At 44.7% G+C, this 13,073-nt stretch overlaps 1 protein-coding gene across 6 annotated transcripts; it reads right to left on the reverse strand.

The window, feature by feature from the left end:
- Positions 1-686: 686 nt before the first annotated feature.
- RNF146 (ring finger protein 146) lies at positions 687-11,836 on the reverse strand. 6 transcript variants are annotated; one of them, XM_064447340.1, is made up of 5 exons: positions 10,910-11,568; positions 6,121-6,277; positions 5,294-5,499; positions 2,937-3,067; positions 687-2,455 (listed from the first exon to the last, which is right to left on the reverse strand). In XM_064447340.1, exon 5 carries the CDS (start codon positions 2,452-2,454, stop codon positions 1,396-1,398), a length of 1,059 nt encoding a protein of 352 aa, XP_064303410.1. In that variant the 5' UTR covers position 2,455; positions 2,937-3,067; positions 5,294-5,499; positions 6,121-6,277; positions 10,910-11,568; the 3' UTR covers positions 687-1,395. The 6 variants fall into 6 exon arrangements, with proteins under 6 accessions (XP_064303410.1, XP_064303411.1, XP_064303409.1 ...); XM_064447341.1 differs by lacking the exon at positions 5,294-5,499; XM_064447339.1 differs by lacking the exons at positions 2,937-3,067; positions 5,294-5,499; positions 10,910-11,568 and adding an exon at positions 11,666-11,835.
- Between the last annotated feature and the right edge of the window lie 1,237 nt (positions 11,837-13,073).

The raw sequence follows: 13,073 nt of genomic DNA on the forward strand, positions 1-13,073 counted from the left end.
TTTCAAACGGTTGGTTGTCTACAGCAATTTTTATCTGAAGATGTGTCTCAGCTACTGTTCCTTCTATTCAGTGACATGTACCAAGAATCAGAGCTTAATATGCTTTGTTTTAAAGATTGAGTCCAGAATCAACTAAAGCTGTTTCTCAATTTGAAAAAATGTAAAACAACCATCACAGACAAGACAAGCCGTGCTTTTCAAGATCTGACTTCTAACCCTCTCTAATACACAGAATTCAGTTTGTGGAAATGCATTTCCTAGATAGCTAATACAAGCACCAAAGTACCTTTTCTGCCACTAGCTTTGCTACAAAGGACAGATAAACAGCAACATAGTCCTTAACATCTGTGTTCTTTGTTACAGGCTCGAGTTTGCTCTTTTATTTCTGCTGTTAAAATATGGCTGTATGTGGCACTTAAGTCTGCCATAACGGTGAAGCAAGTTGATCAGCTCTTCAGAAGAGAAGAGACTGTTAAGCCTGTGTGAGCATTAAGCCTGCAACTCGCAATTTTTCAGTAACGCATACTCCTACAGTGTTGCGTTGGAGAGAGAGTCGGTCAGGGGTGCAAGAACTTCAAGATACCACTCAGTGCCAGTCCTCCCTTTTGGCAAACACAGGAAACTGGTTTATGATAGTTTTCTTCAAAGTTCCTCCAGTGAAGTTCAATTAACCTGGAGACCATATCTAAGATTGTTACTGATAAAATGTAGTTTTATTAAATTATAAATTCCGTAACAAAAACGAGACAGATCAAAAAGACCTCAAAAACAAAACTACAAGGACTAGATGGCAAAGCCAGTGAAAATGCCATGAAGAGTGTATAGGTATGAATTTGCAACAAAAATTAACAGCATTTTTACATTTCCACTGAAGGAAGGTAAATGATTGCTCGCCTAGTAAAAACACATTTTAACTCCAAACTCACATCTATTTTCTCACATTAAATTAAGCATCCTGCTCACACCCAACATCTTGCCTGCTCCCACATTGCTTTAGTGTTCTTTTCATACATCAATCCATGCAGAAAGTAGTAAGACACTTAATGCAACAGTCAGATAATGAAGACAATTCAAGTTGTACAATAAGATATATATTGGCCAAAAAGGGACTGAGTATCTCCAAGGGGAAAATGCTACAAAATAAACACAAGACATTTTCAAGAAAACTGGGTATTGCTAAGCAGCTTTCAAACCATTAACAGGACAACCCAGTTCCCTACAGTTAAGAGTCTTCCAGCCGAGACATGTTAAGAGACTTAAGTTAAACACGCCAAATCTGTTTCTCCCCTTCACCCCACCCTCCCACCAAACACACTGCTAGGTTTGAGTGCAATGCCAATGTGGACAGAAAATTTACAGATACAGGACTGAGTTTTTAATCGCATGGCTCTAGATTTAAACTTCAGTGATGGTGCACTGTCCATCTGGCCTTCTAGATCTTACACTTGTGTTTACCACCCCGCCCCCTGCCACTGGTCTATCTGTTCCTGACTGGCTTGCATTTGCACTCAAGTGTCTCTGCTGGACAGAGGACGGGCGTTGCTGAAGGTGGGCAGACACATCCTCACTGTCGCTGCTAGCATCCGATTCGGTCTCCTCAACAGAGGTGTCAGGGGCTGGCACCCGACCAGAAGATGATGACTCATGGTCTTCTTCTCCCTCTCCCCTATGACTCCTTTCAGCCATACTGTCTCCGTTTATTTGCAAGTGGGCAAAAGAGTTCTCTAGAGAATTGCTTGCATCAGGTGATGGCGTTGAAGGACTCATCAGCTGACCATCTAGTGATGGCAGGGCCCTAGCAGAAATGGATGCTAGAGGCTGGACAGCTGCAGCCCCTGGAGTCGGTGTGCTGTCTGCACCATCAGCGGAGCTCTCTCTTGCTAGGTTGACAGTGTTAGCATCACAGTCCAACCTCAGCCCAGCCACTCCCTTCTTTGGTATATCTATTATGTCCCGTTTTATTTTTCTGCGGCGTCCATGCTCATTTCTCCTATACTGAACCATATTTTCAAGATCTGCTACGTATAAAAACCCAGCAATTAGCATTTCAGTGCTCTTTTTACCCTTGGAAAAGGCATCTTCCAGCTCCCTGCTGGTACGTTCATCATACTGCCACCAACCATTTCTACCTTCATAGTACCAAGCATATTCTCCATTGCCTCTGCTTGCCGCTTTGAGTTCTTCTGGTGACAGTAAGGTTGGCTTGTCGAGAAAATCCTCTGGAATCTCCTGCCGGCAGAGTGCACATCGTTTCCCAAGCCAAGAAGCTCCCTTCACACACAGATAGCAGAAAACGTGTTTACAAGGCAGACTTACAGGATGGACACATGTTTGCAGACAGATAGCACATTCGGGGACTGTCAGAGAAGGTGCTGCGTTAGCACACGACTCATTTGTCTTCCTGTTTGTGGGAAGCATGTTGATCGAATGATCTATTTCTCCACAGCCAGCCATCCTGCAGAAGATCAAAGACAGATTTTAAGCAGTTTATTGTGTCAACCTAAACTGGCACCTTAGATCACCTCTGACCTCAACATCCACAGAATGAGATGCTTACCTTAAAATAAGGTAAGTTAGTTATGAAGCTCAACTCAAAGAAACTGATAGGTTAATATTCTGTTTGTTTCCTGAGCTGACAGAATAAACCGAGTACTGAAAGACCTTTTGCTAATCACCAATCTTTATCTGTTTAATTTTCAGCACGTTACATGCCAAGTTAGAAAACACAGTTTGGAATTTCCTCTGTTCTTCCTCTGAAATAGTGTTGATTAATGAACCTCCAATCAGCCAGTTACTTTGGAGCCTCCTCAGGAAATTTAAAGAAGCTATGATTCTTTCCTCAGGAGGTGATCTAGCTGCGAACATTGAACTTAAAACAATCTCTCTTCACAGTACAGGTTATCATCCATTTGATTAAGGGATTGCCTGAACAGTACCTCAGACCAGGTTTCCACAGTAGAAAACATGCCTGGCAGAGCACCCGGCTGACGTATTCCCCCCCTCAGTTGCTTAGCCCCCATGCACCACGGTACACCATCCCTCAGCCGGGCTCAGAACAACCACAGGGCTGCAGAAAGAACCAGATTTGAAAACTGAGGTGGCTTGTTCGAAGGATGCCCTGGATTCCTTCTTCCTTAACATCAAGTGAACTCCCTGATATAGATAAGTGCTTATCAAAAGATAACGTTGCAGCCCAGCGGAAGCAGCAGTATATCACAGAAGACACACAGTCATGATTTGATTGGCTTGTGAAGTCATTGCCTCCACCTCCTCTGGCCATATCTTAATTCTGCCATTAAAGATGATTTTGTAGGCAACTGTAAGAGAGCAGGGAGTGCAAAACTGGCACTTTTGCATTGTGTAGGATTTCAGTAGTTGAAAAATTCTAGCCTAAATATGCAAATGCCTTCTCAACTACATTTTTGCCACAGCAATCTTTCACAGTCTGTTTCATGGTAATTTTCCTTTTACGTTCTTATTTATTAGCAATCAAAACCAAACACCAGAGATCAAATGAGGGAAAAGAATGGGCTTTGGGGGATGGGGCCTAAAAAAGTGCATTTTTTCATTTAAATCCCCAAGGAACTTTGAGGTTGATATTCAGCAAAACAGCCTTTTAGTGAAACTAGTCTTTGTTGTACAAGCAGCTAGGAATAGTTCACGCAAAACTATCATAGGCACGTGGGTCAAAAGGGACCTTTAGAGGTCACACAGTCCAGCCTCCTGTTCCATGTGGCACTACCATCAATGCTAGATCAGATAGGCTGTTGCTTTTTGTAGCCGAGTTTTTTTTGAAACCTGCAAGGTTTTGAAACCTACCACAGCCTGCTGGGACGACCTTTCCTAGTGTTATACACACTTCTAGCAGAATGTGTTACCTCAAGAGAAAATGCCTAGTATTACTGTAAAAGCCTCCATTGCTTTAAACATCTTATGAATACAGGCTGGGATTAAAAAAAATTTTTTTTTCAGTATCTGTATTTATCTTTACAATACTGTATTAAGTGCTCTTTACTTAAAAATGTATTTCTGTATGCTGTCTATTCCCTTCTATCACTGTAATTTCCTCTTGAAAGACCAATGCCTTTTTAATCCATTTTTCATCAAATCACTCTTTTAAAAGCTCTACAGCTCAAATATTTTTTCCTGAAGTAGCACATAATTGTATCCACCTATGTTTCAGTTTCATATCTGAATTTCTTCCTCTGAGATTAAGGACAAATCTGCATACTAGTTCTTAAATCAGCATGCCAGACACAAACACAGCATTACCTACCACCTGGTAACTGTCTTTTTACTGCACAGTATACATCTATCTGCAAGATCCATCCTAACAATGTTGTGAAGAAGTTCCTTTCTGGGAACCTCACACTTTTGTCATTTTATTTTTCAGCAGAATTTTACACCAAAACTAGGATTTTATTACAAGAAACTTATTAGAAGGGGTGGGGCGGAAGAAAAGCTATTGAAATATCAGAATACCCACGAATACAACCCAACCAGTATCTCACAACAGAAACGCTGGAAGAGAAATCCATGTATTGATTAATTTGTGCTAACCATGGCTGAGGTAAAGGATCTGAATTCTCAAGTACTCCCATAATGAGATATTACTGTGCCAAACGGCACAGCAACAGAGATTTTTACTTCCATGCTACAGTTTTACAAAAGGCTGCTTCTCCCTGAATATACTTTATATGGTTATCCTTTTCAGACTCAAAGAAAAGATTAAATCAACCTGCAGATACAGGTTGCCTATCATAATTAAGATTTTGGAAGGGAGTAGAATGCAATGCTGTGATTAAAAATGCAATGCATTTTGACAAATCAAATTCTGATACCATGAGCTAACCTATTAGTAAACTAAAAGCAGTTATTAGTAAACTAAAAGAAATTCTCACCTGTTCACTGAAAGCACAAAGATGCTAACATTTGAACTGTGCTCAACAGGTCGCACGTCAATTTGAGGGTTCTTTGATTCTTTTTTAGCTCAAGACAATAATGCAGGATATGAAAAGAAACGAGTAAATGCCTTATCTTGAACTTCCTATGTGATTTTTAATGACTCAGAGGAAAATGTTATGTGTAAAATGAATACAGCTGGAGGAGTAAACCCTTATCTCTAAGGAAGTGCTACCCAGCAACATAAAACTCCTAAAAGAGAAGCACAACTGCAGTCGCATGTGCTTAGAATGCAGGACAATTATGCACTTGAAGATTCATATCAACTGAACTGATGCTGTCTCACTTTTTGTTTTTAAAGGAAGATCCTAATTAATCCTTTTTTGTTTACCTTTTTAAGTATCAAATCCAGGTCACAGAGTTTGTTTATAAGCTGGTATGAGGATGTACATGTAGTTTTTTATTGAAGAGGTAATCCTTCAGAAAGGAGGAAACCCATCTAGGACTGCTATTCTGCTACATTATGGCTGTGGAAGCACTTTCATTGCAACTTCATGGTATTAGGAACTAAACAAAACTGACCATAGAATATTTTTCCTGAAAATAAGAATATTATTTTATAACAAGGTTTAATCAAAACAGGCTTCATATTAGAACTGTTATCAAACTGTAAAGCTCTCTTTTTTGGAGGGTTGGGTTCCCTTAAGTCACTTCTGGCAACAGGGGAAGTTACATTATTGAATAGTGAGGCTAAAAATCAAACTCAAGGACAAATTCTAAAAATAATTTTATGCAAAGTATTTAGATCCTCAATTCAGGTATAAATAAGGGAACAATAAGCATCTGAACACTGCATTTTAACACAAATACAGCCTAAAGCCAGCTGAGAAGGAGCTAGTCCACAATCTTGCCAGATCCCACCTCTCTACTATCCTTTTGTGTTTTTTTTTAACACTAAAACTTATATTTAATTTGTAAGTTTAGGGTGCACAGCCTAGAGTACCTTCATCAACGAACGAAGTATGGAAGAGGTGACGTATAAAACCCTATATGAAAAGACCCCAGGCCTTTACGACTCTAATGGAAGAAAAAGTAAATTCCCACAAAACCACCTCAAAACTGAGTAATTTTTCAAACTCCAGGTCAAATTCTAACTGTGACTAAGCAGGCTGTCAAGAAGCCGACGCACACAAGTCCATTAACGAAACAACAGCTTACTTTTTCTGAATAATTTCTACTGAAGCATGCCACAAGACTAAAATGTCCTCTCTTCAGATGTCTCCTGCTAGGATGGCAGGTCCTCTTTCCCAAGGCTGGCTCATTCCTTACTTGTCCTGCCCAACGGTACACTACAGGGTTTCAGCCTCTCTGCAAACTAAATGAAAAGCAAATAATATCACCATTACAATGTTAAGCAAAGCAAGCAAACATACAATGCCATGGTCCTGTTACAAAAAAGAAATTACTATGCTTTCATTCACCCAATGCAGGCTCTTTGCAATAAAAATTTCATCAGGCGTCTGTTTTATTTTTTGCAATAATCAATTCTGGCCCACAGTTTTGATGTAAATTACTTTGATGTCTGACTTAAGCAAATTATATTTTTCTGAAGTATTATAAAAGGCAATTATCTTTAACTATAATAAGTTAATGGCTCATTTCCATAAAGTGGCCACGTACACAAAAGGAGAAAGGAGACCAAAGTTAGGAACATGTTATGTTTATGCGAATTTAATCTCTAATAAATTACTCCTTACATTCAGAGAGTTTAAAAAATCACAATGCCTGCCTAAACCTGTTTATAAAACTATCCATATCATGGCGTTCCAAAAGACTACCTAGGCTTATATCTTGTCTCTTAACAGGGGCTAGTATCAGATGCTTGAGGAGAAAACAGCGCGTGCAAACAGCTGATTTCCCCTAGGTCCTCTCCATACTCCAAGCGATCTGTAGCTCAGAGCCTTGCATCTTCTTTATTCAGAGATCACATGCATTCATTTCATGAACGACCCTCAGAACCATTCAGCACTTTTTTCTTTATAAATCTATATATCTATGTCCTCATACTAGTTTTAAACAAACTCTATGACCTTTTGATACTTAACAAGGTAAACAAAAAAAAAGGATTAATTAGGATCCTCCTTTATTTCTTTATGAAGTGCTGAAGGGCTCCAAGTTTCATTCCTGGAATGAACACACGTAGTCTCTGAAAAACAGGACAAGGATGTAACGCAGTCTCCACACCTCTGAGGTTATATACCCTCTCCAGGCTAGCAGGTAAGTCAGTCACAATACACTTTGCGGGTGTCACCGACCCGAATCTGAGCTAAGTCATTTCACAAATGCATAATAATCACTGGAAACCATCAAGCGTCTAATACTTAACAACTCTGGAGTAGGGAAGTAGGAATCTGCAAACTCAGAGAAGGCAGGAGGACCCTCAAGATTTCACTGTCGTATTCTCACACCCTAAACAGGAAGATCTTAACCTGAAAGAGTTACAGTATTTGGGAATCCTCTGTAAAAAGACTGATGAACCTCAGAGTTATATCTTCCTTCTGGGCTGTAGCTTTCAAGATGATTCTTAAGTATTTTAAACTACAATTTCCAGTTGCTGCAAAACATTACACATAGAAATGATATGAAACAGACCCGGGAACATCACATCTTGTATTTCAATACAGTGTGGTCCTTCATCAAATGATCGAACATTTATCATTAATAGCAGAGTGAAACATTCAGATTACTTCAGTATAAGACACATTACTCAACTATGTTATTTTCTTTATAGCTGAGCTCCATGTAACATTCCGTGCAGCTATTTTTAGAAAGAGCTCCTGAGCAAAAATTAACAAGCTGATCCACGCCTTTGTTTTCCCCCCCTTATCATTCTAGCAGCTTCCCCTTTCTTCACACATCAATCTGAAACCAAGACCTGCAATCGCATTAAAATTTTGGCTCTGCTAATCCACTCAGACAAGATACGATGTTTGCTATGATCAAAGAGACAGTTGCAACAAGCATGATGCTGTGGGTGTGGTGTTCAGTCCTTCATCTTAGGAGCTGGCTTTCTATTACTTCTGTAGGTATCACTTCAAGCCTTTTACCTACTACCTCTTACAATCCACTGTTAGAGGCAGCACATCATAAAACCAAATGTTATGTGGAGACGGGAGAAAAAGGTTGGGTCAGTTCTGGCAGATTTCTTAGGAAATAAAAATGCATGTACATATTGAAGGTATGTAATTATACCTAGAAGAATCCACTTAAGGCATAATTATAGGATTATGGTAAGGCAACTTTCTAATTGCTGCATAGCTCTTAAAAAGAACGAGCTCACCAACTGACTTCAGGTAACCTCTACATTTCACGGCATCGTTATTTATTTAATAAGCCGGTCTTGAAAATTTTACTGAACGGGACAAAAGATACTTGTGGTTACACACACACACCCTTTCCTGGACGATGACTCCTCCTTCAAAGTCAAGTGGGTAAGAGCTGTGTTCTATACTTAGCAATTAATTTTATATACTAGAAGAGCATGTAGTATGAGGAGTTACGCTATCTGCGGCAACTTGCAAGCATCCCTTCTGCACACTCACTAAATCCATCCATCCTATCACGCCCGGATTTTGAAACTTTCATTCAAGATGCAACAGATGAAGGACAATCCCACTGATCAGGAGCAGGAATTTAAATTGGGCAACATCCCCTCCCAAACTGAGGCTCAGCCAGCATTTAACTGTGCTCTCTGTCCCTTTGACAGTCTCTCCGGATGCTTACTGGGAGAAGTCACGTCTACTTCTTCCACACAACTTTAAGTTGTTGAAGTGGTGGACTTCTTACCAGACCAATTTCCCAAAAATTATTTCTGGTTTTCCAGAAGAAAGATTTCAAGCTTTTACTAGACCAAGATGAAATGAATTCATTTCTTGTTAGTTCAGTCAACTGTGCCCATTGGATTCCCAGTAAACTATCAGACCAAACACATTGTGTGTCCCCCCGTGTGTGTCCCACTTTTCTACTTCTCTGGAAGAAACAGCATCAATAAAAAACATCTGAGAAACTTACTTATTGAAGAAGCCAACTCCTAAATGTCAATGAAGTGTTACTTATAATCTTAAGTAGTCTTTTCTGTAAGTAAAAGCTTAGCTTTTTAAAAACAAGCAAGCATAAACCATTGGTAAAATTGTACTAACACCAGCTTCTAACCAAACCAGCCAGAGACTATTATTTGAGCCCTACTTCAAACGACGGATGATCTTAAAAATTCTGCAACTCTGTACAGATTACTCTGAAGTAGCTGTCTCAAATCCATCATTTCCCACCACCAACACCAACACCTGATTGAAAACTCAACAGCTACAGCATTACTTCAAAGGAGTAAACGCTTGTCTGTAATTAAGTACTTGGTTTTTTCCATCAAGCTCCCTAACTTGTAATTCAATTATCGGGGGGGGGGGGGGGGGGGGGAGAAGAACCCCAGATTTCTACCCTTCCCTACAAGTCACCACAAGCCAAACACTGTGGGAAGAAAGGAGAGTGATTTTTTCCTGTTTAAAAAACAGCCACCTTCCACCTATCTGAATGTCTGCTACCGTCAATATAGTATCAGCTCAAGGTACTGAGCTTATCGGGTATTTTTTTTAAACTGTCCCTGGGTACTAGATAGCAGAACAGATAAATAACCTCACTGTTTCCTGTTCTTACCTACTTTTCTGTGTCTGTTTCTTAAACTTAGAATATCTTCAGGAACCACTGATTGTGATGAGACTTCAAGTTGCCTGTCATTCCTTATCCTTCGCTATTACACGTTAATAAAAACAAAAAACCACAACCCTTATATGTACATCTGGAGCTGAATCAAAGAAGAATAGTAGAGTGCAGAACAGTCACCCATTTCAGTATTGAACGGCTACTTATTCAAAAGGAGGTGGTTCAATGCTGCAATTGGAGTATTGCATTTGAATTTTGAGCATATATCCCATTTCCATTTATTTAGCAGAGCAAAACGTTAGTTTCTCACTCAAATAAAACGATACGGTGTGGAAACAAAGCAGAAACAGGTTCATCTGATGTAATCAATGCTCCAGAAACAGGAAGTAAGTACAGGAACATCTCTTCATATACACAGACTTGATTAACATGCACAGAAGGGGGGGGGGGGAATCAATTTCAACAAAAAGAATTTCCCCCCTCCAATTCCAGGAGTCCACGTTCAATAGCCCTTAAAAAGACTGCAATTCCAGCTCCCTAAATAAATAACAATTCAATTACATCTAAATTGAAGCGGTGTATTTTGAAGGAAACAAGAACAGAACTCTTTCTGTCGCTCAGTACAAATTCTGCATTACAGCAATTCAAACAATTGGTACTTTGATTCACTTGGAAAGAAACCACAGTATTAACCACACAGGACTATAAAGCAAGTTCTCACAAACACGCAATAGTTAAGATTTACTCAAAGTGCCCAGATCAATATTCAGATTTCACTGTGTCGTCAATACTAGTACAAACTGTAATTTTTAGCAGCACATTTTTAGAGACACTTCAAGGGCTATTTTTAAGTAGCCCACTGTCGGCAGGCAGCAGCTCACGAAGAAGCGGGACTGTATTTGTCGCATCACAAATCTGACAAAAGCAAAGCGTTTTAAAGCTCCGCTCCCTGCTCCTCCTCGTAATCATTCACTGGGCACTCGCACACTACACCACCCGTAACAAAACCCACGGTACTTCTAGTGCCTATCGCAGAAAAGTTACACCGAGATTTAAAAACCCCACGCTTTTGTTTGGTTCCGACTTCTTCACCGCGCTGGTCACCTTGTTTGCATGACAAAATCGTACTAACTAAATATTTTGTAACAATTTTTCAGCGGTGGCGACACGTACTGCACCAACAGCCGGACCTATTTTCACGACCCACTTTAGCGTTCCGAAGGGACGCAACCCGCGCCGCGGGCCGAGACCGTCACGCACAAAGACACAAAAGCGCGTCCATTAAACCCACCGGTTACTTCTTTTTACGTGCTTCGCGCCGTGCTCCCCCGCGGCGGCTTGGCCGGCGGCCGTTCCCGGCTCGCGCAGCTCGTCACGGCCACCAACGCCAGCGACGGCCACGACACGCCGAGAGGCGGGTGACAAGAGGCAGCACGGAGTTGCTCCCGCCGCCGCCGCCGCCGCGCACCGGCCTGGTGCGGGGGTTCCGCCACGCGTGACGCCGCCGCAGCCGACGCTCCTGACCTATTTTGCAACCCAACGAAACGAACCCGGGAGCCGGGCGGGCGGCGGCGGGACGCCGCCTCCCCCCGAGCCAAAGCCCGGCCCCGAAGCGCCAGCGGGTGAACGGCCCCGGCCCGGCGGGGGCCCTGCAGGACGGACCGGCCGCCACCGACGCCTCCCAGGGCCTTCCCGGCGGGGCGGCAGGAACGGCCGCCAGCGCCCGGCGCCGCCGCGGCCCCGGCACGTGACGCGGCGGGGCGGGGCGGGTGATCCCCCCCACCCACCCCCGGCCAAAACAATAACGGGCACGGCTCCCCGCCGGGGTGGCCGCCCCTCAGCGCGGCCGGGGCACGGCGGCAGGCCCGCACCGCACAGCGCCGAGCTGTCCCGCACCGCCCGCCGGCCTTTTGTTCAGGGCCTCGGCGCCCGCCCGCTCCCCGCCGCGGGCAGCAGCGCCGCCGCCGGCCCCGGGACAGGGGGCGCTGCTGGACCCGCCGTTGGCGGCCGCCCCCTCCCCTCCCGCCCCGCCCGGTCAGGCACTCACCCGCCGGGCTGGCCGGCTCGCGCCGCTCAGCCCGCCGCCGCCGTCACCTGCCGCTTCCTCCGGCCCCGCCGCCGGGACAGCGGGACGCGCCGACGTCACGCGCGGGACGGGGAGGGGGGGAGGGGGCCGAACGCGCCACCGTGACGCCGCGGAGGGGGAGGGGCAGCGGGAGGGGGTGGGTGAGTTTACCCAGCGGGGTGACGCCACTGCGTGACGCCGCCTCGCCCCGCCCCGCCCCACCCCCGCGGCGGCGCCATGGCGGCGGGGCCTGCGCCGGCCGCCTGCTCCCGGCCCCGCGGCGAGGGGGCGGCGCCCCGCGGGCCGCGGCCCCTTCGGGCGCCCCGCGGCGAGGCCAAGGGGAGCGTGGGAGCGCCGGGAGGGCCCTGCCATGCGGCTGAGGCCGCCGGTAGGCCCGGCCCGGCCTGCCCTACCCGAGTAGAAGCCCGCTCCGTGGCAGGGCGAGGGTCTGGTAGTGGTGGCAGCCTCCGTGTGTTTATTTCCGTCAGCTTCACCCCAAAAGCGGGCAGGCGTCCTCCTTTGGCTTTCGTCATTAAGTGTCGCGGCACGGGTGACCCAGGCTGGTGACAGCACAGGGGAAGAACAAACCAGCGCAGCTCATGCTCGACTCACCCGAAGGCGGGTGGCGGTCGCGCCCGTCCCCGGGGATGAGGCCGGGGAGCAGGTGCTGCGGGGCGCGGGGGGCCGCTGGCCCTGCCAGGGGCTCTGCCCTGCAGCCGGTTTGCTGGGAAGCGTCGGCCGCTTGGCGGTCTGGCAAGGCCGCAGCCTGAGTCGCTGCACGCTCTCCAGCCGTGCTGGGGCTGCTGCAGGAGACCCTTCGGCTGCGCCAAAGCTTGAGCTACTCCTTTTGAGACGGGGTGCAGGTGTTGTCTGCTGTTGTCAGAAACAATTGAAAGGTCTGCCATATTCTTGATTAAACCTGGGTGTGGAACAATAATCCATGCATCTTTTAAGCCAGAATGATACTCATTTAGACGGGGGATGTGGGCTGTGTGTCCAGGTACTCATCGCACACAAGTGGAAAACTGTCAACGTGACTAAAGGTGCAAACTGTCTAGCCAAGGTCTTGATAGACCTAGAGGTACTGTTGGCTGCACTTTTTGGTGTTTTAACACCCAGAAATCACAAGCATCAGGGAACAGAAAAGATCAAAAATCTAAGAATACTAAATTCTAAATATAGTTAGGAATAATAAAACAAATGCGTTTGGTTAAACCGTGGAGTTTTTCTAAAGGCTAGAAGAGCCTACCCATAATTAGCACTGGTTTTAACAAATTTGACATGATTGCGTCCAAGGACAAACATCTACATGGCAACTGTACTGCTGTTTAAAGAGGTCTGTGTGAGGCAGAGTCAAAGAACAGAGTGGAGAAAAGGAAGGGTCCCGTAC

This window comes from Phalacrocorax carbo, chromosome 3, assembly GCF_963921805.1.
Source record: "Phalacrocorax carbo chromosome 3, bPhaCar2.1, whole genome shotgun sequence".
Lineage (NCBI taxonomy): Eukaryota > Metazoa > Chordata > Aves > Suliformes > Phalacrocoracidae > Phalacrocorax > Phalacrocorax carbo.